Below are 26,160 nucleotides of genomic sequence, written 5' to 3'. Positions count from 1 at the left end.
GGCAAAGAGAGACAGGCAGAGAGATAGACAGAGAGGGACAGTGAGAGACAGGCAGAGAAAGAGAGAGAGACAGACAGAGAGAGAGACAGGCAGACAGACAGGCAGAGAGAGAGAGACAGAGAGAGACAGGCAGAGAGCAGGGTATCTGCACATTTCTGATAACCAAAAATAATACTTTTTAAGGCCATTTTAAGACCTGTGAGAATAAAAACTAAGACCACTACCGCGGGGAAAAAATATTTTAAAAAATCAGACTCTAAGCTCAAGGGCAGTAGAGCCCATTGTTCCCAACTTTATGTCTTTCTTGCAGAGTTTACACCGAGCTCCATTTTCGGACGTTGCTTTTGACCCACCAACCGCTATATTTCTGGTCCTCAAGCCACTTGTCCCTAAACTTACACTTCCCCATCCTACATGTCTGCCACGCTAAAGAAACCACTTCTTCGTCTTTTCCCACAACACTGTAAGGAAAACGCTGCCCCCTAAGTGTTGTGTGACGCCTGTACTTTTAGGTACAGAGCAGTCTTTCTGCCATCTTCTTGTTACACATTGACGTGCGCTGTTTGAACAACGTTAGCACGGAAAAAAAATGTACAAACATATATTTTTGTGCCCCGATGAAATGTAATGCCACCCATATGAAAATTAATGCCACACTTCGAAATATTAGCAAAATATAAGGCTATTTAAGGCCTTAAACGCCATATACTGTATATCAGACTTTTTCAGACTTTTTAAGGATCCGCGGACACCCTGAGAGAGAGAGAGAGAGAGACAGAGAGAAACAGGCAGAGAGACAGAGAGAGAGAGAGACAGGCAGAGAGACAGAGAGAGAGAGAGACAGAGAGATAGATGGAGAGACAGACAGAGAGAGACAGAGAGATGGACAGAATACACTGAGGAAGGAGAGAGAGAGAGAGAGAGAGAGAGAGAGACAGTGTGTGGTTTGGTTTATATTCGTGTCCAGTCTTGTGTCTCATTGCTGTGGATCTGTTCAGTTATAGAACCTATAAGTGTATTGTGTTTAATAATCCTCCACTGCAGAACAAACCTGTATCAACTCGACTAAACGAAGGCCATCATCACAACACACACACACGCACACACGCACACACACACACACACACCCTGCAAACACGAGGTCTATACAAAGACGTTCCGGTTTATAGATATGAAAGAAAGCTGCAACCAAGAAAGACAAAAAGCTTTAAACTCAGGAACTTTAGAATTAATTCAAACACAAACCTGTTTTTCAAACCAGGAAAAAATAAAAACCAGTCTAAAGAAAAACCAGTCCAGATAAAAACCAGTCCAACTCCAACAGTAGCATACGATTCCTGAGAGAAGACTGGTCAAGAATCTTTCACTTGATGTTGGTGTGTGTGTGTGTGTATTACCTTTCCCTGCAGTGCAGTTGAGTGTGGACTCTGAGCAGGATCGTGCTGAGCAGCAGGTTCCGTCTTCACCAAATCATCCAGGTTCAAATCCGATATGGATTCATAAATATTCTCCGATTCCGAAGAAGGTGTGTGCTCCTGGCTGGACTCCTCCTCTGGCTCGATGAGCGGCTCAGGCTTTAGCTGCAGTCCCTGGGGCCTGGTGTCGATCATGTTCTTGAGTACCGGTGGCTCCACAGGTTTGGCCTGGCGAAGCAGCAGGTCAGTGGGGCTCAGGCTCGGTGCTCGAGGCTTCTGTGACGACTCATGGGAGGCCAGTAACAAGTTTGGAGTGATACTTCTCTTGGGCTTCGCTGGTTCTGAAGTAGAGACTGGGTGTAGGGAAATGATGGGGTCCGCTGAACCTCCGTACATGTATGATGGAGGCTCGTGGATGTCTAATGGGACACCAAATGTGGACATGCGGTTGTCTATCTTGCGGTGGTTCCCTGGAGAGCGTGTCCTGATGGTTACCTCATTGGACTTGGCCTTCTCTGTGACATCGGAAACACTGGGAGGTGTCGGCTTGGGCGCAGGGACGTCGACGAAGTCAAGGGGCGATGGCAAAGTTGACGGTAGTTCCTTCACATATTTGGCGGGGATGTAGAAAGGCTTGGTGCACTCATCTTTGCGTACGTGCCACCAGTGGTCATTGGTCTTGGCCAGGAGTGTGTACCTCTCATTAGGTTTGATGGACACCATGCAGCCATCTTGGTTCTTGTACTCGTACCCGAACTCGACCAGCACCAGACCCATGCATGGCTTCGCCATCTTACCAGTCTCACCCATCACGTGCAGAGGTCACGCTGGGGTCACGAACTTCAGCAAGGCTCCCCTGAAGGACAAAGACAAATCAAGAGAGGATTAGAGAACGTCTGGATAAACAAGAGTCTGAAATTCGCTCACTGAAGACAAAGACGATGCACCTGTTTTTATAGACATAGAGTCAACAGCAGATTTCACGAATGAAATGTGGGGAGAGGAGGTCTGTCAACAAGTCATTTCCGATCAGCGTGGGATGAGGGATTAGTCTGAGGACACCACTGCACCAAAAGGATTACGTGAAGCAGGGAATTTTATTTTGGCCTTTTATGAACTTAAAGAAATTTCAAAAGGATTAAACTCTTGTTTCTTCCTCAACTTGACATTTTTACTTTATGGTACCAGTTAAAAGTTTGGACACACCTTCTGATTCAATGTTTTTTTCTTTATTTGTATTAATTAATGAGGACAACATTTGGTGGTCGACGTTTTAGTTACTCATCGCCAACACTGTGGAATGAACGACCAGATGCTCTTCATTTTCAAACTAACTTTGAGTTATTTAAGAAACATTTAAAGCTAGATGGGCGGTGTAGTGGTTATCACTGTCGCCTCACAGCAAGAAGGTCCTGGGTTCGAGCCCAGCGGCTGATGAGGGCCTTTCTGTGTGGAGTTTGCATGTTGTCCGCGTGGGTTTCCTCCGGGTGCCCCACAGTCCAAAGTTAGGCTAATTGGTGGCTCTAAATTGACTGTAGATGTGAATGGTTGTTTGTCTCTGTGTGTCAGCCCTTCAATGGCCTGGCAACTTGTCCAGGTGTACCCCACCTCTCACCCATAATCAGCTGGGATAGGATCCAGCTTGCCTGTGACCCTGTAGAACAGGATAAGCGGCTACAGATAATGGATGGATGGATTAAAGCTGGTCAGCCTTTCGATTTCATAAAATCGGTGAAATTTAGTTTCCTCTGAAATGTGGTGATTGTGATATATGTTTATTTCTGTAATATCTCACAAAATATCAGGCCGTTCTGTGGCTGGGAAGTTATTTAATTTGAGGGGATTAAAGCAAACAATGTGCATGAAATCGCGGAGTCAAGCAGACAGAGGAAGTCCGTGTGCGCATGTGCAGGTTTACCTTCTTCTTCTTCTTTTGGGTTTTACAGCAGCTGGCATCCACAGTGTTGCATTACTGCCATCTACAGGTTTCCCTTTGAGCGTGCACTGACAGTTCCATCATTCTGTCGCTAAACGAACAGCTGATCACACCGAGGTGCTCGCTGAGCGCCCATATTTATTAGTTTGGTCCTGCGTTTCCTTTCCTTCGTATATAACATAACGTCTTTTCTTCTCGCTTTCTTTCCGTTACTGTAGTCGCTCTTTCACGTTTCATTCGCACACTCACGTCCTCCATTTTTCTCTCCTGTTTCAAATTTGTATCTCACAATGCCTTGCGCGAACAGGGAAAGCCCACCACGTGATGTGATGCATGACGTAGTATCTTGTATTGGGTCATGGTGAAGCAGGAAAAAATAGCCGAGAATTCAGGACCACATGGAGATAAATTCATTAATTGTTCTGTTAAAAAAATTAATAAAATTGGAAGTCTGTGATTTGAATTCAGTAGCTTTTGGTCCACTGAAAAAAAAATAACTGGGTGTCGGAAAAATTCTTTTCATGACCTACACTTGAAAAATCTGAAAGGCAGTACAGCTTTAAGGTTAATTTCAAAATATGATATTGTTAATTAAAACTGTTATAATTTTTTTTTTTATAATATGTAGCTTTTTTCAAAAAATATTATTACCAACAATGATATTTGTGTCCTTCTGAAAGTTTTTGTCAATGTTTTTGGAATTTTGTATAATATATAGCATTATTATTATTATTATTATTATTATTATTATTATTATTATTATTATTATTAATGTTTTTAAGATTATTTATTTCTTTATTTATTTACTCATTCCATATGATCTTTTATAGTATTTGTCAAGCACTTTAGAGTACTACATATAAATGCGCTTTATATAAATACAAATAAAGTTAAAGTTAACTAAAAAGACACTTCATGTCTTAAAGTAATGATGGATTGTCGCTCCTCTTTACTTAGTTGAGCGGTTCTTGGTAAACGTTCGCTACTTTGAAGAATCTAAAATATGAAACTTTAAAACTTTTTGTTTTGCACATAATTCCAGATGTTATTTCACAGTTTTGAGGTCTTCAGTGTCGTTCTACAGCGTAGAAAATAAGCACAATACAGAAAAAAACTATGAATGAGTAGAAGTGGGGTGCACAAACTTTTGACTTGTTTCTGAAAACTACAGTCTTTCCTGAACTGAAATATATTTCTCTCTAATGTCGTAGCATTATATACCACAACACTGCTGAATCCTGGATTCTGATTGGTCAGAGGACAAGGTGTTGATTACTTCTCTAGAACAGCAACCATGACAGTAGTGCAAGTTTATATTAAATTAACGCCCTCGGTCTGATCCGTTACGGTTTCTATAGCAACAGCCGGTTCACAGGGACTCACACAGCAGATCCTCCACATGAATGGATTTCAAAACAAGTGTAAATTATTGACGTGGTGATGTTTTCTGGAAGGAGATGTTTATTTATGGAACATTTGTGTTTTCTGTACGGTGTCTGCAGTGTCAGCACTTTGTAACAGTCTGAGGTAAGGCTGTAACTGATCAACTGATTGAATGTCATGTCCTGGATGTTCCACAACACTGAATGTAACTATAAATGGATAAAAAGCACAACGATGTGTTTGTTACGGGTTCTGCATGACCGCACCCAAATAACAGATATATTCCTGAAATACAGGAAAGAAATGATGAGGCAGGGCAACAGTGTGTCTGTGTTTAACAAGTTCTCTGCAGTAATGAGAAAAATCCCAAAGGAACGCAGAGAAAATTGCTACCTGACTCTGCCCCCTGCTGGTCTGGAGTCAGTACGGGACAGCAACTCCATTTTCGAAAGCAAAAACCTTGAAACACATGAATTTTCTTGTGTTCTCTTGGGCAGACATTCTCCCCCAAATAAAATACAATCCATTATATTCAAATGAAAAGATGATAACTACAAAAAAATATGCATTATACAAAAACACAAATGTGACACATTTCTGGACATTACATTTTTTTTAATAAAGAAAAAAACTGTAATTCGTAAAGAATGAACCACTGTGTGTGGTGCTGTTATAGGAAAATAATCAACTCTGGGATGGTAACAGTAATCCCGCCACTGATTACTTTACTTGAGCAGCACCACACACAGTGGTTTATTCCTCATCTATAGGATTTAAAGGAAGAAAATTGCTGTATTTACAGATTACAGATGTCCCAGATACAGACTAAAACTCTATTCTGATTGAACTTGCATTTAATGTGACATGAAATTATTAAAAATCACTGAAATATTAAATCTAGCCATGAAAACTGTCTGTCTGTCTGTTTGTCTGTCTGTATCCCGACCTTTACTCAGAGCCTCCTTATTTACCTAACGAGATGTTTGCAGAAAGCCTAGGCAAGGTAAATAAAAAACAAACAAATAAAAAAAAATCAATTTTTCTATTTAATTTTGGTGAAATTTCTTTACATTTCGACACAAAACCCATGTTATCAAATCAAAGATTAGCTATAAATGAAATTAAAGGTCAAAAATAAAAAGACAGAAAAGAAAATGGACATTTTTTTTTATTCCAAACTCTACATAGACAGTTTTACTGAAGAGTCCCAAAACTGTGATTCATCCACAAACTGTGCAGGAGTGCCGTCCTTTCTGTGACTGTGTTATTAATATGATTCACGTCTGATGATATTTTACAATGAATCAGGGCCACACCCACCCCGCTTCCAAATATTAACAAATATTAATGCTGTCCTCCCACACAAGCGTGTTTTAAAGAGAATCGCTGAGAGAGACAGGGGGAAAAAAGAAAGAAAGAAAGAAAGAAAACACCAGACAGAAGTACAAAAGTGGCACGGTGGTGTAGTGGTTAGCGCTGTCGCCTCACAGCAAGAAGGTCCTGGGTTCGAGCCCCGTGGCCGGCGAGGGCCTTTCTGTGCGGAGTTTGCATGTTCTCCCCGTGTCCGCGTGGGTTTCCTCCGGTTTCCCCCACAGTCCAAAGACATGCAGGTTAGGTTAACTGGTGACTCTAAATTGAGCGTAGGTGTGAATGTGAGTGTGAATGGTTGTCTGTGTCTATGTGTCAGCCCTGTGATGACCTGGCGACTTGTCCAGGGTGAACCCCGCCTTTCGCCCGTAGTCAGCTGGGATAGGCTCCAGCTTGCCTGCGACCCTGTAGAACAGGATAAAGCGGCTACAGATAATGAGATGAATGATGAGATTTTTTCAACACAAGAAGATAAACTTCAGATCTTCACTCCAACATGTAATGTTCTTTATATTATATGGACCCATCCACAAAACCCCCCCCCACAATTTCATTCATCTCATTATCTGTAGCCGCTTTATCCTGTTCTACAGGGTCGCAGGCAAGCTGGAGCCTATCCCAGCTGACTACGGGCGAAAGGTGGGGTACACCCTGGACAAGTCGCCAGGTCATCACAGGGCTGACACATAGACACAGACAACCATTCACACTCACATTCACACCTACGCTCAATTTAGAATCACCAGTTAACCTAACCTGCATGTCTTTGGACTGTGGGGGAAACCGGAGCACCCGGAGGAAACCCACGCGGACACGGGGAGAACATGCAAACTCCGCACAGAAAGGCCCTCGCCAGCCCCGGGGCTCGAACCCAGGACCTTCTTGCTGTGAGGCGACAGCGCTAACCACTACACCACCGTGCCGCCCCACCCCACAAGTTAATCAAAAAAATTTTAATTTTGAACTGGGTCACCATTTTGACAATGCAGCAGGAAAACACTGGGAGTGACGTCATCAGAGTGAAATATCAGGAATTATTATCCACACAGGACACTTTTTTGATGGAATAAAAACGTGTTCTATTCCCTTTGAGCAGGTTTCATTAATTTGGTTTGATAGCATGCAATATTGTTAGCATATCGCTTATCCAACGTCTATTACATCACTCTACCCAATGGAGAATGAGCGTTGAATATGGTTTACGATATTGCATGGTTGTCAAGACAACACGTGATCACACGTCGGAGCCGATGCGAATATTCAATGACAAAACTTTTCTGCTGTGCATGCACAGGACCATTTCTTTGTCCACCAGGAAAGAGAACGACAAGGCTAATCCGGTGCTGCTGCTATCATTAGCTATGTTATAGTTAAGCACTAAATAAATAAACTGAAAACTGAAACTGAAGACGTATTGAAAACCAGAAAGGCTACCAAAACTTCATTAGATATCTTCACACATATTTACAAGAGAAAAACATACCAACGGACATCAAAAAACTGGAAAAGAGACACATCAGAGATGTAAAAATTCCATGCTAGCAAGTGATTGTGACAATGTGTAAACAAATATGGCCGCCGGGTTTGCTTCGTTAAAAGCTGAAGATTTTGAGAGAATTTTGGCCGCCAGGTCACTCTGCTGTGTGTAGCTGTCAGTGTTGATTTTAAAAATAATGAAGTAAATTACACAGGGAAAATAATAATAATATTCAATTTCACTGTGCCTTTGCTAACGCTACATCGGCTGGAAGGTAACTGGACTGCTGCGCTAACAGCACCGAGTCGTGGGTAAGCTAGCACTGGCCTTCGAGAATGTTGATATGAAGAGAGTGTATAATAATAATAATAATAATAATAATAATAATATTGGGGTGGCACGGTGGTGTAGTGGTTAGCGCTGTCGCCTCACAGCAAGAAGGTCCTGGGTTCGAGCCCCGGGGCCGGCGAGGGCCTTTCTGTGCGGAGTTTGCATGTTGTCCACATGGGTTTCCTCCGGGTGCTCCGGTTTCCCCCACAGTCCAAAGACATGCAGGTTAGGTTAACTGGTGACTCTAAATTGGCCGTAGGTGTGAATGTGAGTGTGAATGGTTGTCTGTGTCTATGTGTCAGCCCTGTGATGACCTGGCGACTTATCCAGGGTGTAGCCCGCCTTTCGCCCATAGTCAGCTGGGATAGGCTCCAGCTTGCCTGCGACCCTGTAAAAGGATAAAGCGGCTAGAGATAATGAGATGAGATGAGATAATAATATTGGCAGGCTTTTTTTTCATGGTCTATCAGATATATTCCATTCAGCTACTCGTCTTCAACTCGTTTATGCAGTATCATGCTTACTGAATGGAATATATCTGATATATCATGAAAAAAAGCCAGCCAATATTATTTATTTAAATATGTCACTCAGATCCATTTGACAGTCGCCATTTTGTATCTAAACGCGCGTTTGAGAATCACGTGAGGTGTCGATAATAGTGATCACTTTCACCGGTGTCCACCATTATCGACACCCTGTGGAATTAAGTGACATTTACAGCTGTTACGGATCGATCTTTGTATAGCATTGTTGAAGTAGATGAAGCATTTTTATTTTTTTAAAGTGCTGTGATTTATAATAATTTTTTTTCGGATTCATAACAGAATGGAATGTTTGTAGAGTATTTGGAATCCGATTGCAGTAAATAGAATTAGACCAGAATTAAATTCCGAGCATATAAAAAATTACATGCTGGAAATATTCAGATTTTTCTATTCCATTCAGAAATTTTTTTTTAGTTTGTTGTAAATATCGACCGCATATTACAATATCAGTAGATATTTTATATTTGGGTTCGAGGAATGACATGCGACCTTTGACCTGGATGTTCATGTGATTACAGTGTCGATTCCCTGTTGACATTTATTGCTAAACGACAAAACTAGAAATTAATACAAACAACAACGAATGATTAACAAAATGTGATCTATGAAAATACTTAGAAAGTGGAACAAAAAGATTTTGTGATGCAGGTTAAACATTACCACTTCATTTGTTTACAAACATTAGAATTACTTCCTCATTTACATAAACAGTGACATCGATAGATTTATATTAAAGAGATTTTGTACGAAATATAATTCTATGGAAAACACATTTTAAATAAAAACTATGTTTTATTAACTTAATACCACATACCGGTTATTTTTTTTATATAAATAATCATCTAGGTGTCGATAATTGTGGAACGGTGTCGATAGCTGTGGACAAAGGTGTCGATAATTGTGGAACGGTGTCGATAACTGTGGAATGGTGTTGATAATTGTGGACAAAGGTGTTGATAATTGTGGAATGGTGTCGGTAACTGTGGACAAAGGTGTCAATAATTGTGGAACGGTGTCGATAACTGTGGACAAAGGTGTTGATAATTGTGGAATGTGTCGGTAACTGTGGAACGGTGTCGATAATTGTGGACAAAGGTGTCAATAATTGTGGAACGGTGTCGGTAACTGTGGAACGGTGTCGATAATTGTGGACAAAGGTGTCAATAATTGTGGAACAGTGTTGATAATTGTGGACAAAGGTGTCAACAATTGTGGAATGGGGTCACGTAATCTGATACGCCAAGTAATCAGGAATGAACTCTTTTTTTTCCAGTGGAAGTTTGAGTAATTATTATAAGGTGTCGATAATTATAGCCGCCGCTCTACTTTATTTTTTAGTGTTGCATTTTTATTACTGTATTTCATTATTAAGTGTTCTACTATTGATTGATTTATTTTATACAGATAATTTCTGATAGTTTTTTTAATGAAACTCGTATTTCGGTATGTCTTGTATCGAGATGTGATATTTTTGTCACCCGTATTGCTCAACTCAACGATGAGCATTTTTAGTCAATGTTTTTGTGAAGTGTTTAGTTCTGTCGTCATTTGTATTCAGTTCTATAGCTCCACCACACACACACACACACACACACACACACCTCCATTACACTTTTAAGTAAACACTAAAAAAAAAAAAAAGAGCATGAATGCCGTGACACACACCTTGAGTCCACAGGTAATATTTAACCTGAGGAATGTATTAAAGGCAGCTGTGTGGAAATGTTCTCATGGGTACGGCGCTGATCCCAGGCCTGTGTGTGGGGTCTTGGGTTTTCAGAAGAGGATGAGGATGATTCTCATACACTTTAAACTTTCCAGTGACACATTTGCATTTCGTAGATAAACATGATCATTTGCAGAACCGTGTCTCTGAGATATAATTATCCGTCTCAAAATAAATATATAAGAGGGGAAAAGTTAAAATGTTTACATTCTGGATGTCGTGGCTCTCAGTGCCTCCTGTAACACCGTCTGGTTTAACTCCTGAATAAATTACGCCGACTCCAGACCGACAGCACAGATGTAATCTTCTCTTATGAACACATTTCTTAAGGAGATGTTTTGTTCATTTTTTCTTCTTCAAAGTTTCTCCTTATCATTAGTTTACATTCACATGCTGATTATATCTACAGGAAACATCACACTATCAAAAGAACACTTCTTTCACATTTGGCCTGTGCGAACTAATAACAGCACGCTCACTAGCCTAGCATGCTCACTACTGTATATCACATTACGTTTATTATTCTCGGTAATGCAGAGCAAATACAGATTGGTGTAAATGTGGAGATTGGAACATTTGAGCTGCTCGTGTGACTGAACTGTACACAGCTACGGTTAACGTCTGACATCACGTCCTCTGTTCTCGTGAACATCTCTATAAATCTTTTTTTAATTGTCCCATGGCATGAAATTTTCACTTTCTGAGGTTTTTTAACGTTAAAATGAGTGCCTCTGACCTTCTTAAGTCACCCCAGTGGCTAGAAATTTCATAATGTGTAAACCAAACTATGCCCAACATTTGAGAATGGCGCGTCAAAACGGCGCGTTGATAAGCTCTTCCCTTGCCTACGTCAGCAAGGGGGATGATCCCCACGCCCCCCCCTCTGGATTCCCACCCACTGTATGGATTGCCCCGCCCAGCTCAAAAGTTGCCACCAAACATGGAAATTGCGCTGTACATGGATGTGACAACACAGAAAGGAGTCTGTTTTTACTGCCGATGGGAGAGTCCCTGAAGACGCAGTGGCTTAATTTTATTTACTCCAATAATACGCCGTCGAGTCTACCTAAGATGGTGTATGTTTGTCGGAAGCATTTTCCTGATGAATGTTTCCACAACTTGGGACAGTACAGGGCAGGTTTTGCACATCAACTGTCACTGAAGCCTGGGTCCGTACCAAGCATCCCTGCCGCATCAGCCACAAACACCGAACAAGTAAGTGTATAACTGTTAAGTCGTTTTGCCGTGTTTTAAAATCGGTGCCACGTTAGCCTTGCAATGGCTACATTAGCTGTGCAGCTAACCGTTTCCTGCAGTTAGCCAGGTACTCTGCACTACAAAACCAAAAAGCATGCAGCATGCTCTGTTATAATAGCCAATCAGAACAGTTTTTACAAAGACACCCACATTCTTTTTTTAAGTCACTCATTCATTTTATTTGTTTGTTTGTTCAGTAAAAACCCAAACATTTGTTGAATTTATTTTATTTCCTCGCGTCGCACCTTAATGACGTCAGCGCGCGGTATTTTTCCCTTCGCGGTTTGTTCCTTCTCTCTCGCCATAGTAAGACACCCACATCCGCTTGTTCTGACCCACTGGAGGTAGCGTCACAGTGCTGTTAGCCAATCAGAGGTAACAAGTTTACATGTCATGAATATTAATGATAAGACCCGCCCCCACCCTCTACCCTTCCCCGCCTTCTGCTTCTCATTAGCAAAACGACGCACTGGGAAAAGCGCTGAAATGGGGCTTTCTCCCAGGAGGCTATATCTACGTGCCGAGGGTTCATTTCGAGAAAGGCTGCGGATATAACATCCGGAAACCTCCACGAGCCCGTTTAAAGCATCAGCAAACCACCATGCCATGGGACCTTTAACAACTTTATTGGGAATCAATGAAAGGAAAATTACAGAATACGTAAGACTACTTAAAGAGGAAAGTGCGAACGGGACTCCAAGTCCCATGCTAGGCATTTCCTAATGAGACTGATTTCTCGACTTCACCCTCCATGTTTATTTGTCCTGCTTGCTCCAGAACTAATTAGCTGATTGGTCAGGAAGTAAAAAAAAAAAAAAAAAGCTTGATGTCACTCGGCATGTTCTTTTTCAATTGTGAAAGCCCCACTGTGATTTTAAAAACAAAAGTGTGGGCTTCTAAGATAAAAATTGGCCTCTTTCTATAGCATTACATGCAAAACGAGACGGTCAGTGACGGCGTAGCTCACTCCAGCCCCGTCTAGTCCAGAAGGAATGATCTAAAGTGGGCCACCTTATGGGCGCAATAAATGTTGCAAGCTATATACACTATATCTTCTTCTTCTTCTTTTGGCTGCTCCCGATTAGGGGTCACCACAGCGGATCTTTCGTCTCCATTGCTCCCTGTCTTCTGCATCCTTCTCTACCACACCTGCCACTTTCATGTCCTCTCTCACCCCATCCATGTATCTCCTCTTTGGCCTTTCTTGTTTTCGTGTGCCTGGTAGCTCCATCCTCAACATTCTCCTTCCAACATGCTCTGCATCTCTTCTCAGGATGTGCCCATACCATCTCAGTCTCATCTCTCTCAGCTTAATTCCCAAGCTCTCCACATGTGCCGTCCCTCTGATGTGCTCGTTCCTTATCCTGTCCAACCTCCCATCGCAAACCTTAACATCCTCAACTCCGCCACCTCCAACTTTGCCTCCTGTCTCTTCGTTAAGGGTACGGTCTCCAATCCATACATCACAGCTGGTCTCACTACTGTCTTATACATCTTACCTTTCACTTTTGCTGGGACTTTCCGATCACAAATGACTCCCGAAATCCTTCTCCAACTGCTCCACCCTGCCTGCGCTCTCTTTCTCACCTCACTATCGCAGCCCCCATTTTCCTGCACAGTTGACCCCAGGTACTTGAATTCACCAACTTTCTTTACGTCTACTCCTTGCATCTTCACTACACTCTCATCCCCATTCTCATTGATGCACATATATTCTGTTTTGCTCTTGCTCACCTTCATTCCTCTTCGTTCCAGTGCATCCCTCCATCTCTCCAAACCCAACTCAACCTCCTTTCTACTTTCACCACACATCACAATATCATCCGCAAACATCATGTTCCATGGTGACTCTTGCCTCACTTCATCCGTCAAGCTATCCATCACTATGGCAAACAAAAAAAGCTTGCAAGCTATGTACACTATATTCAAGCTATATATAGAAGCGATATCCACCCTAGGAATAAATCTCTCTATTTACCAGAAAGAATCCAAAACGGCGAGGAATTGACCAAGAAGAAGTGATTTTTGTTGAATTGCTGTTGAATTAAGGCTTAATTAGTTCATTAATAATTATAATGAAGCAACTCTGGGTAGAAGTTCTATGCACCCTAGGTCCCCCTACCTTCATGCTAGAAAGAATCTAAATCGGTGAAGATTTGAGAGAGAAGAAGCAATTTGTGTGGAAACTGCTCATTAGGGATTGATTAATTACTCCATATCTTCATTATTAATTGCAATTATGCAAATTTGTGTAGAAGCTATTCATATGCACCCCAGGGAGACCCACCTTCCTGCCAAAAAGAATAAAAAGTGGTGAAAAATTGAGACAGAAGAAGTGATTTTCATGAAATGTGGAGAATGCCAGATGGATGACAGATAACACATGATGGTGTAAGATCATCGCCTATCAGCCAGATGAGCTAATAACCATATGTTTTCCTGCCTGAGGGATTTCATCAAAAGTCAGAGTATTAAAATCATCTTCAGCTCTGAACATCTTCCTGGAAACGAAGCCTAAACAGGAAGCAGTGTGTGAAAAAAAGGGAAATATTTACTAATTGTGAAGACCTTAAGACTAACTTAGCATTTTGAGAAGTTGGAGGTTGGAGAAGTCCAGATTTTTCAGTAGTCTCTCTCTCTCTCTCTCTCACCCATGTACAGTATTTCCAAAAAAAAATGTCAGTGAACAATCACTGAGTCGGCAACCAAAAGTGTGTTTGCAGCCATGAGCACAATGGTTTCTCAGCAGCGTTTCCTCCACAGCTTCCTCCATTTGAGCTTTTCTCCAAATTCAGTTTTTCTTCCTATGCCTACCATCTGCGTCACTTAATTTTTTGGTTTTTGTGGTGACCTACTAAGCAGACTTCCTCCACCCGTTATGTCAAGCATGCAAAAACGAGGGCAGGAAGCTACCCTTGTGCTACCCTCAGCAACCCAGATGATCATAACCTGGCACAGAAAGTAGGCGCGGTCCTACTTCTTTTTGGGGGATTATCTTCTGTAAGAGTGGTTATGGGTTACAGGTTGAGAAATCTGTTCCTAGGACACAAAACAAAGCACTACTCAGAATGTGTTGCAGCCAGACACAACAGGAAGTTCCCTTGCCCCCTTGTCCTCACCCTGGATCTTGTCGCACACCTCTTCAGTTCCTTTGCAGTTCCCCCCGTAATGTTTGTGTTGTACCAAATTTCCTCCATCAAAGATGAGCTTTACTTCAAGCCCTCGGTTCTCCACGGGGGTTTCATCTCTTGTGTCTGGACTAACGTACAAACCAGACCTCGCTTTGATAGGTCCTTGATGTTTCTGAGTGCTTTAACAGATCAGCACCGGCCCTCAGCTTTCTCAGAGAACATCTGTTACAATTTTCCAGATGAAGTATCTCATGTTATTAATAACAATACTTAGGTTACTTAAAAGACCGGAGGTTGTAATTCTCTACCTGAGAAAGCTGACCATGGGAAATGCATTAGGAACTGATGGATCAGACAGGATCATCTTGGTAAACCTTAAGATTGACTCTATATTCACACTAGCAAGTGACACAGCCAAACAACAGGTGAGCACTTGTTTTTCCGAGTGACATGCATGATGGTTTCAGCAACAGCAGTAAGTAACTAGATAGAGACTGTGAATAAAGTTACAGTGATTTGTGCTAGCTGTTACAAACCAGGATGTCTGGTCACTGTACCCTATAGATCAGGAATGGTAAGAGATACAGAATGATGCTTAGAGAGGAAAAAAGCCTGTTTTTCATAGATCATTCTAGTTCGGTGATCCAGATCAGCACCAAAAGTCATAGCAATGTAATTCAGCCCAGAGGTATTCTTCAGGTGAAATTTGGTGATGATTTGTTGAAAACCGCGGGAGAAATAGCGTCCTAAAAAAATGTTAGGATGATAATAATAATAATAATAATAATGATAATAATAATAAAGTAGAAAGATCCTGAGTGAGAGTAACAATTTGCGTCAGCGCTGCTAGCGCAAATTAAATATATGAGTCGAGATTTTATCGATTCTCAATATGTAACTCAGGTCTGTTGCGCAAAAGCGACAAATCCAGATGATTGGTTCAAATGATTCCGACAGCACGTACTTTACACAACTTTACTTCTTACCTGCAGTTAGCATAACTCATAACAATATATGACCTTTTATTAAATGTGTACAGAGACATTAGGGAGAAAAATAAAGCTTGGAAGGAAGTACTGTAGAAGATATTGTTGGTGCAAAAGCACTTAACATGTCATTTCAACAACCAGTTTTCCCACTTAGCTGAGTAGCAGCTTATTAAACTAGTTAGCTTTTAAATACACATTACTCCAACACTTCTACCATTATTTACTGCAACACTGCTTATTTCATGTTTCATGTTTACCTGCTATACCTCAAGTGCCCTTGACTGTTTGGTTATTTGAACCAATTTATGTGTGTGTGTATATATATATGTATGTATATATATGAGTGTTTAGTCTATGTCTAGTTCATATCTAGAGTGTTTATACTGTTTATATTGTCTGTTTGAGTGTTTAGTCTGTGTGTGGTTCTTATCTAGTGTTTACACTGTTTATATTGTCTGAGTGTTTAGTCTATGTCTTGTTCCTATCTAGAGTGTTTATACTGTTTATATTGGGGTTTTTTTTCAATTACTCTATTTTTATTTATTGCATTGCCTGTTTGCACCGTGGGTCAGAGAGGACTGATATTTCATCTGTGCTGTATGTCGAGCATGTATAGCATATTTGACAATAAAGTTGACTTGACTTGACTTGATTTCTAATCAGACCTAAAAGAAACACTGGACAGGCCACGCCCACATGCGACAACAGTGGCAGTCATTACACACCAGTGCTGGCTGGTAGTCTTTCAAACAGGGGAGGCTGGTCGATTACGATATTTCCAGATTTTAAAAGAAAAAACATCAATTTTGCCCATACTCTTGCCTCTGATCTGGCTGATTGTTGGCAGCGTCACAAACTGTGAAATAACAGGTTCTTTTGGCCCATTAGCCTACTGTCCAATATACATGATGGTGGTGTTGGGGGGAGGGGTATATTTTAACATATTATATTTTAAAATTGTGGCATGTTGTTTAAAAATTGATCATTATTGAAAGCGGCACGGTGGTGTAGTGGTTAGCGCTGTCGCCTCACAGCAAGAAGGTCCTGGGTTCGAGCCCCGGGGCCGGCGAGGGCCTTTCTGTGCAGAGTTTGCATGTTCTCCCCGTGTCCGCGTGGGTTTCCTCTGGGTGCTCCGGTTTCCCCCACAGTCCAAAGACATGCAGGTTAGGTTAACTGGTGACTCTAAATTGACCGTAGGTGTGAATGCGAGTGTGAATGGTTGTCTGTGTCTATGTGTCAGCCCTGTGATGACCTGGCGACTTGTCCAGGGTGTACCCCGCCTTTCACCCGTAGTCAGCTGGGATAGGCTCCAGCTCGCCTGCGACCCTGTAGAAGGATAAAGCGGCTAGAGATAATGAGATGAGATTATTGAAAGCAGCTCTTTGTCAGGAACCTCAGCAGTAACAGCAGAGTGTTCTGGAATAGGCACAAGCACTGACCTTGGGGAGCCAAACATAGAGCTGGGGGCCACACATTTCATTCAATGACACTTTCCCTATATTTTACTTATTTTGACTGAGAAATGTTTTATTGACAATTTTGATAACCCTTCACTTTTAATCCAGGTCTGTAGTGTGAAATGTTCTCGGCTGTGTTTTTGTTTAAAAATGTTTTCCAAATTGTAGCTGTGTTTAATTCATATCCAGAAAAATATATATTCCAATATAATATACTCAGCATAAAGATTTTAAATAGATTCTATATTTTTGGTCCATCCATGACATATTACTAAAGTAGCCTATTTACTGTTGTTGATGTGGGTCACTTGCTGTTAGCCAATTCACTTTCTCGTACCAGGAGAGCTGAAAGGAACGAGTATTATTCCCTACCTTTTTCACCAAGTCAGTTTGAGGCGTTGGTCTACCCTGCTCTTTAATTTTAATGTTTTTCTCGAAAGGAAGACTGGCAAATGGCTTCGCCAAAATTAAATCAGCAATGCTTGGCATCCGTGCGCAGCTTTCTTGCTAGCTGACTAGCCCCCTCAAGTTCAAGTTCAGTCACTCAAATAAACGAAATTTCTGGAACTAAGATAGCAAACTTGACAACACTATATTTACACTTTATTTACAATGAAAATATATACAAACTAAAAAAGCTGGTAGAAACCGTATGTAATGAATGAAATCGAAATGTAAGCTGATCTCTTACAATACACCACAGCACTTGTGAATCCGCATGGGACTGAACTGAGATTTACCGCTGCCTGTCTATAGTTGAAACGAGCTGTCAATCAAAGAAAATATCCGGCCGCTTTCACCAATCACCAGTCTCCTCACAGAAACTGCCATGTCCCTCCCACTGTGAGGCTGTGATTCCGTGGGCGGGCGTTTTCGCAGTATTTGTCCAATAATTGTCTTGCATTTTGAGATTGAAAAGCGCAGAGCTCCCAAATGCCATTGAAGTGCACTGAGGCTGGGCTGCATCGCGCTGTCACGAGGGGGAGAAACTCACGCACACATTAGGCGAACTGGGGAAAGTTATAACGGAATGATTTCGCACTGTAGTTGGGTTGAGCACATATATTTCTATGATTCTGGATCTGAAATAGCAATGTTATAAGGTCGGCTATAACATAAGCCTAGCGCAATTCATCCTACACGATGTTCGTCATTTTTAGAGGAGGCTGAGCCTCCCTCGTTGTCTTAGAGCAATCGCCCGTGTTACACACCCACAAGATACAAACTATGTGACAGACTTGTCACCTGCTAGTGTGAATGTCGGGTTAGCTTCTGGGAGACAAAACATTTGGTTAAGGCCCAGTCCCACAATACCAATAACTATAACTACAACTATAACTATAAATAAATCAGTCGCCAGCAGATTATGTGGTCGGTGCTCACACCAGACTGATAACGATCCCTATAGCCCAGGCCTGGGTTTATCCGTATACATGATATTGCTTCTGGAGCCATTTTTCCAGGCCTAGACCTGATCCGATAAAACATCTGCTGACCAATCAGGTAACTGTTTACATGTGATGTCATCTGAGCATGTACTGTTTTCCTCAGGTATCTTTGTACATCCTTGTTGCATCATAAAGTCACGGAATACGGATTCACGGAAAATAAAAAATATCATACAAAGCACGGATCTGTTATTCACAGATATGTGATTATTTTCCGTGAAATATCAATAATAAATTAATAAAGTAAACATATAAATGCAGGTAAGATATTTTAATTATGAACTTCGGCAGTCCAACTATTTAATTGTTTTAGACTTCTTTTTTTTAATCCATGATGCATCATGTGTATGAAATCGGTAACCAATCTGTAATATACTGAAACGTCCGTGACCAATCTGTAAATTATTAGCATCCATGATGCATCCATATTAAAATCCGTAACCACTCCGTATTTTGTGTCCTTTTTTAATTATATTTCTGTAATCCGTGACCTATCCGTATTATATCAACCACCGGAGTGTGTGCATGGGTTGTTTTGAAGTCCAAGCTGGACAGTATGACCCGGAATAATGTGCTACTACTTGGAAAAAACTTACATGACTATTCTAAGTTGCATGCGTTTATTTCCCTGAGTGTCAGGACCGAGAGATATTATAGTGCGGATTATAGTTGTGGTGTTTCTGCTCCAGACTGGAACTAAACTCAGGCAGAAGGAGAGTCAGAGTTGGAGTTATAGGTAGAGTTAGAGTTATCAGTGTTGTGGGACTGGGCCCTTAAACTCTGACTATGTGTGTAGCTACAGGAAAGCCAAAGCAGGTGATGGACACGATCCAAGTTCTGGCAAAGTCCGAGGACGTTAAAAGTCCGAACTCCCCAAAACTCCACAAGGGCAAAGATCGGGAATTGTTTTTTTAGCCTATATGATGCAATGTTAGTGTAACAAGCTCTCTATATAGCAATGTAAAAGAGCATAATTATTTTTTTATTATTCTCATCTCATTATTTGTAGCCGCTTTATCCTGTTCTACAGGGTCGCAGGCAAGCTGGAGCCTATCCCAGCTGACTACGGGCGAGAGGCGGGGTTCACCCTGGACAAGTTGCCAGGTCATCACAGGGCTGACACATAGACACAGACAACCATTCACACTCACATTCACACCTACGCTCAATTTAGAGTCACCAGTTAACCTAACCTGCATGTCTTTGGACTGTGGGGGAAACCGGAGCACCCGGAGGAAACCCACGCGGACACGGGGAGAACATGCAAACTCCACACAGAAAGGCCCTCGCCGGCCACGGGGCTCGAACCCAGGACCTTCTTGCTGTGAGGCGACAGCGCTAACCACTACACCACCGTGCCGCCCTTTTTATTATTATTTTTAATCTATCTATTTATTTATTTATTTATAGCAAGGAGGCAGTTATACTATACCAGGATCTATAGTTTGTCATTTTGGAGTCTAACATTTGCAGTGAATATTGGTCAGGGAAAAAAAAAAGGCATTATTTGGCTCAGGTCCAGCTCCAGTCTCGAGAATTGTTATTATGCTTTTTTTTTTTAGAGAAAACCAAAAACTTTACCTGAAGTAGAAATGTAAAGCCAACTTCTTTTGAAGTTCTGAATATAATTGATAAAAAATAAAAAGAGAGAGCAGACGGAGACAGGACAGGACAAGCAGTGTATTACTGGAGGAAGGGAGTGACAACAAGAGTCATGGAGAAAAGTGTACAGTATGTACACTGGGTGTGTAGTGTAACACAGTGTGTGTGTGAGTGAGTGAGGAAATGGCTCGGATTCAACATTCTTGTGATCATGGGTGCCACATGCTACACTTGGGGCAAAACAGGATAGAATTGCGAATGTGCTTTACCCCAGGGGTGTAATGGAGGTGAAGAAGTGGCAGGTTGATGGAGAGCAGGGGTACTCAAGTAAACTTTGTGATGTAACCTTTGTTATGGATTAGATGATGACTATAAATAAGACAATTCAAAGCGGTTATGTTTTGTAGTGACACTTTTGACGAGAGCCATAGTCGCTGAACGGATAAGATACATCTGGGTTTTTTAAGCGTTGTTGTTTTTTTTTAAATTGACTTTTCCTTAAACAAGCCTGACCATCGCGTCATCATCGGCCTCCATCCACCTTGCCAGATGATGGTTTTGCGGCTTGTCGAGGCGGTAGAACAGGCTTTGTAATGACTATGGAGGCCTGTCCGTGAATGACAGTCCTTGTTGCAGTTTCTACAGATGAAGACTGTGTTGTTGGAAGTCGATGTTGATTTTCATTCCTGTCATTTTCCATCACATTATGGTCCTCTTCAGATTTTTTCACTCCTAGTTTCACTCCTAGCATGTCTCCATGATGGGTGGTCCGGCGCTGTTTCCTCCCACAAGTCGATGTCAATGTGCGCAGAGAGAAGATTCTTCTTGCACATATCCTTGTAGCGCAAGTGGAGCGGCCTACTGGTTGAGATCCATGTTCCAGTTGGCCATACAGTAGATCCTTGGGGATGCGACCACTGTCCATGTGATGTACATGGCTGAGCCACCTGAGGCGCCATTCGCTGAGGATTGCAGAGATGGACGTAGAGTTGACTCTTTTGAAGACTTCTATGTTAGACCTCATTTTTCCACGTGATGCCCAAGAGTTTCCGCAGGCATCTCATGTGGTCGATGTTGAGTTTTTTCTCGTCTGTCACTTAAGATTCACTACCATACAGGAGAGTACTGAGTACACAGGCCTGGTAGACGGCTAATTTGGTATTTATTGTCAGATGTTTGTTTTCCCAGACTCTGTTGTTGAGCTTTGACATGAATCTAGCTCAGTGGCGGCTGCTGGTTTTTAAAACAGGGGAAGCCCATTTTACGCATTCATCGTAAAACCTGTAGGCCGGATATCAAAGCATAGAAAGGTGTGCCCCATTAGCATAGTGAACTAGACAACCCTACCTAGTGGCAGAAAGTATTTTTGCTTGTACATTTCATGTTATAGTCTGGCTTGCCAGGCTAGTGCCTCATATCCTTAATCAAAAATATCAAACATCCAAAAATCACTGGCTATTCAACGAAGAGCCTTGAACATCATACCCTGATATGCAACACAGAGTCTTTAACACAACACCCAGCTGTGCAACACATCCTTGAACATCTTCTGCAACACAGTCTGGAAATCCATAACCAGGTAGGCTATGCAACACACAGAACCTTGAATATTATACCCAGGTATAACCTATAACACAGAGCCCACCATTCTCTTAACATTACTGAACAATATACACACTTCAGATTCATGAACATGAACACTATTTATACACAAATTCTGCCCTCCGCTCCTTTTCCAGAAAATGGTCTGTGACCCTGTCATACCAGCTGGTTGTGCTTTCCAGAGACTTCACCAATTTCTGTTAGCAGCTAGCACTGCAGATCCCAATAAGGCTCAAGCTAGCCTACAACCAGATTGAACTACAAATGAAATAAACGAGTGAATTCACGAATGATCAAACTGATAGAATGGATGAAAGTTAACGGAGCACAACGAGTAATATTTACATTTATTTACAGAGTAATGTACAGAGACATCAATGAGAAGAACCGTTTATATGAAAAGAAAGTCGGACAGCACTTTGGCACACGACTACACTTTCTCGACATCCGCTGGGGACGGACTGATCATACTTCTGTGTTCCTCGCCGACGTCGAAGTACAGAGCCCGCCCTCCTCATGTCTTTCAAACACTACCTCCAATAATCCTTCATCAGCCCGGCTTCTTGTCCCTCCCACTGTCTCATTTAGTCCCAGAGACGCCCGGCTTCCCTGGAAGTGACGATTTTGTCGATTTTAACCAATAACAACTAGCCGAAATTGGCTGTTCAGAGCCGTCTCGTAGACTGCAACAGATACCCGGCTGCCAGCGCATAGAGCCCATTGAAATAAGAAAGGTTACAGCCAGTGTTGCCAGATTGGGCGGTTTTAAGTGCATTTTGGCGGGTTTTGAACATATTTTGGCTGGAAAACGTCAGCAGTATCTGGCAATGCTGGTTACAGCCTGGCAGCAAAGGTGATTCTCGTAGCGAACTGCAAGTTCGTCAGACATCACTCAAATAAGTTACAGGATAGTTATGAAGTGAACGTAAATACAATCTTGGGCATATATTATGTTATGCAAGTTATTGTTTTAATGAGAATTCAACATCGTAGATGCCGCAGTTTGGGGAGAGAATTTTAGGGGAAGCTCGTCTTCCCTTGTTGTCTCTGAGAAATTGCCCCTGCTCTAGCTGCTTTCCCAATTCTGGCATTGATCTCAGCATCAAGGGACAAGTTGCTGGTGATGAGCAAGCCCAGGTATTTAAAGCTATCAGTTTGATTGGTGATTGGTGCTTGTTGGTGCCGTCAGTGTCAGATCACTAATCAGAGCAGAGAGAGAAAAATGAAAACCTTCTGAGCTCATACTTCTGACCCTGTCGCTAGTCTCTGGTCCAATGAGTTGCGTTCAGCTCAAACATTTCCATAAATGTATGTGATAAGACAAAAATAAGACATGGAGCACGTTATCAAGAAACAGCAAAGCCCTTCTATCCTGAAGATGTCAGAAAACTTTGCTACATGTCTTTCTCACAGCTTGCCCCAACATGCCTAGGACAGTGCCGAGAGACACAAGGCACCACCCCTGAGCTCAGCAAAAAGCAGCTCGCATAACACAAATGTGTTTTTCCCCTGCTGAGGGAGAATCAAGTGCAAACAGCCACTTCGAACCCAATGGGGGCGGAGTCGGGCACGATGATGGCTCTGCAGTGTGCCATAGAAACGCAGTGTTATCTGGAGAGGGAGTGGAGAATGGGACCTGCTGCTCTCACAGAGGACGGGCAGCAAGCAACCTGATGCCACTTTACTGCAGCTCAATACCCCTAACTAAAGCCTTGGTCGTGTGTGTGTGTGTGTGTGTGTGTGTGTGTGTGTGTGTGTGTGTTATTTAAAACACACTTTAGCACAGAAGAAACCTGTTTTTCTGCTTTTGTGGTTTGCAGGTAATTATCCTTCTTGTTGAAGAATGAACAGGAATGACAGTCATGCCATCCCTGGGTATGATTCATCAAGTTCAAGCAAGTCAGTCTGAAAACATAAAAATTTCCTTGGTATCTGTGGGCGGAGTTGGTGGAGGTGGAGGAGAGGGAGCAAGGGAACACCCTCCTGCAGAAAAGCACTACAGTCAGAAGAGAACAATTGGAGGAGGCTGTTTCCTTTCAGCCCGTGTTTAAACACGGAAATCTCTTCTTTTCCTCTCTGTGACCTTGCCACGCCATGTCTGCAGGATGTCCCCTCTGGAGGAGATAAAATGGACCTCCGAGCCACATTTTTTTAAACTATTTCCAAGTTTAGCCCAGGCCAAGGCTGCATGGAGCAGTGGGAAGATTGGGCTGTAGATCCTATACCATGGAGGACAAAACTGCTTCCTGTGTTTGACCAGGGTCACAATGTGCTTCAGATAGGTTTCTTCAACTTCAAGTTGATTGAAAGAAAGCAGAATTAAAAAAAAAAAAACCACAACACAACACATTTGATGACACCACCTCTTCCTGTCACCTGGTAGAGACCTGGAGAACGTTCTACGTATCATGCTGCATTCACCATCAACCCAACCAGCTTAAACACCATGTCAGGTTGATCTGAGACCTGAAGGAGGACTGAGGCTTGGGTAGAAAAATGTGGTGTTTGAAAACGAGTGGAATGTGGCTTGCTTTTGCAAGCCTGTGGTGTTCCGCCCTCGATCCACACCCACCTTGACTCCTCTAACGCTGGAATGCGATGCACAGTTTCAGCCTACACACGACCGACCACGCTCCACTAAAAAAAACACACCAATACACCACATGAGGGTTTCAAAACAAACCCTCATCCAGTGCACATGACTCACCATGACATTCAAACAAGCTCCTGATATCAAATGTCCATGGAACATCTGGTGGTAGGAAGGTGAGGGAATCGGACAGGTATTCCTGACTTACCATGGCTGCAACTCCTCTTCATTACACCCTTAATATCATCACTTCAGTGTTATGATTCCGTGTCGGAGCTCTACACCTGCTACTAGCCGTCGAGGTGTTTGGAGAGTCCAATAAACCGTCCCATAACTAAACTACCAACGGACAAGTATGAGCAATTTTATAGGCATGTTCATACGTGGTTTTATTTTTTACATTAAAACATAAGGTTTGAAAACAAAGTGCACTGGATCCAAAAGAACAACGTGTTCGATCTTCATTCTTGACTTTCCACTTTGTGTGTAAACAACTGCTTTAAAATTACGGCTTCCGTCTTAAAGATCTAGAAGAAGCACCACGATGAAAGTCATCTGTCTCTGCACATAACTGCTCAAAGGACAGGAAATCTTCATCTCATCTCATCTCATTATCTCTAGCCGCTTTATCCTTCTACAGGGTCGCAGGCAAGCTGGAGCCCATCCCAGCTGACTACGGGCGAAAGGCGGGGTACACCCTGGACAAGTCGCCAGGTCATCACAGGGCTACAGGAAATCTTTTTTGTTTGATTTTTTTTTGTTACCCAAAAGTGTTTCAAACACTTACTCATATCTAATAAATGTAAACCAAAATGCCAAAAATGACAAAGCGAGACAGAAGGAAAGGTGAAGAATGAATGAATAAATAAATAAATAAATCACACAGGATATACAGTACGAAAGGAAGTGTCTCAGTAGATGAATGTTTACCTGGTGGAACCGGATCGCAGCACCATCCTAACCGTACATGATCATGATCACGAGCTCTTCAATAAACTTCAGCACACACACACACGTACACGCACTCAGGTAGCCGTGTTTCTCTCTTTCTTTCCTCTTCTCTTTCAAAGTCCTTTTGCTTTTTGAGCGTTGTGATCCTCTTTGCTTCACAGCTTTATCTGTCCACCTGGGCCTCTAAGTTCCAGTGTTGGTGAATGTGTGTGTATGTGTGTGTGTAGAGAGAGAGAACTTTGTGCCGGTTTCAGCCTGCCTCCTCCGTCTGCACTCATTTCCTGTTCCACAACACAGAGCACACATCACAGCAACAGAAAAGAGAGAGAGAGAGAGAGAGAGAAGGGTAAAGTTGAGTCGTTCTGAAGTTGACTAAATTATAAAAATCTATAATACTCATTAACCACAGTTTTCTTTATTGTGCTGTAAAGTAGGTGTTTATTTTGCACTTTGGAATATTTCTGTGCTACAATTTTGTATCTATTTATGTTGTTGTTTTTTTCTTAAGTGGTTTCAGATGTAAAAGTTGATCTTTAGCAACAGCGACGTTTGCCATCGTCACATTACTCAGAACGGGAACTCCATCCTCAGTGGAGAAAACAAAACACAACACAATGGTCACAGATTTCTGAGGGAAACTTGGTGTGGATGAGAGACATGAATCAGTTCGGGTATGATGATGATGATGGTGGTGATGATGATGATGAAGCATGTGACTAATGAGTTATTCACACACTGATTAAAAAAAACAAACCAAAACAATGATCAGGTTATTTTCCCAACATTTGCTTGAGCTTTTCCAAAACTGTTTTGTTGTTAAATGAGAAAGTGATTATTTTGAAGAAAATATACGGTACACTGCAGTGGCGGCTGGTAGTCTTTCAAACAGGGGAGGCTGGTCGGTTACGATATTTCCAGATTTTAAAAGAAAAAACACATCAATTTTGCCC

At 42.0% G+C, this 26,160-nt stretch overlaps 1 protein-coding gene across 1 annotated transcript in view; it reads right to left on the bottom strand.

Moving 5' to 3' along the window:
* arhgap27l (Rho GTPase activating protein 27, like) overlaps nucleotides 1-25,489 on the bottom strand; it is a 110,644-nt gene extending 85,155 nt beyond the window's left edge. Inside the window, exons 1-2 of the mRNA XM_060942452.1 lie at nucleotides 25,190-25,489; nucleotides 1,398-2,271 (exon numbers count right to left, since the gene is read on the bottom strand). Coding sequence (XP_060798435.1) covers nucleotides 1,398-2,225 — 828 coding nt within the window. The 5' untranslated portion in view covers nucleotides 2,226-2,271; nucleotides 25,190-25,489. The remainder of the gene's footprint in view (nucleotides 1-1,397; nucleotides 2,272-25,189) is intronic.
* Nucleotides 25,490-26,160: the final 671 nt, after the last annotated feature.

Source organism: Neoarius graeffei, chromosome 16 (genome assembly GCF_027579695.1).
Source record: "Neoarius graeffei isolate fNeoGra1 chromosome 16, fNeoGra1.pri, whole genome shotgun sequence".
NCBI classification, from domain to species: domain Eukaryota; kingdom Metazoa; phylum Chordata; class Actinopteri; order Siluriformes; family Ariidae; genus Neoarius; species Neoarius graeffei.
The sequence above is the reverse complement of the archived record's forward strand: the minus strand, read 5'-3'. Positions and strand labels throughout refer to the sequence as shown.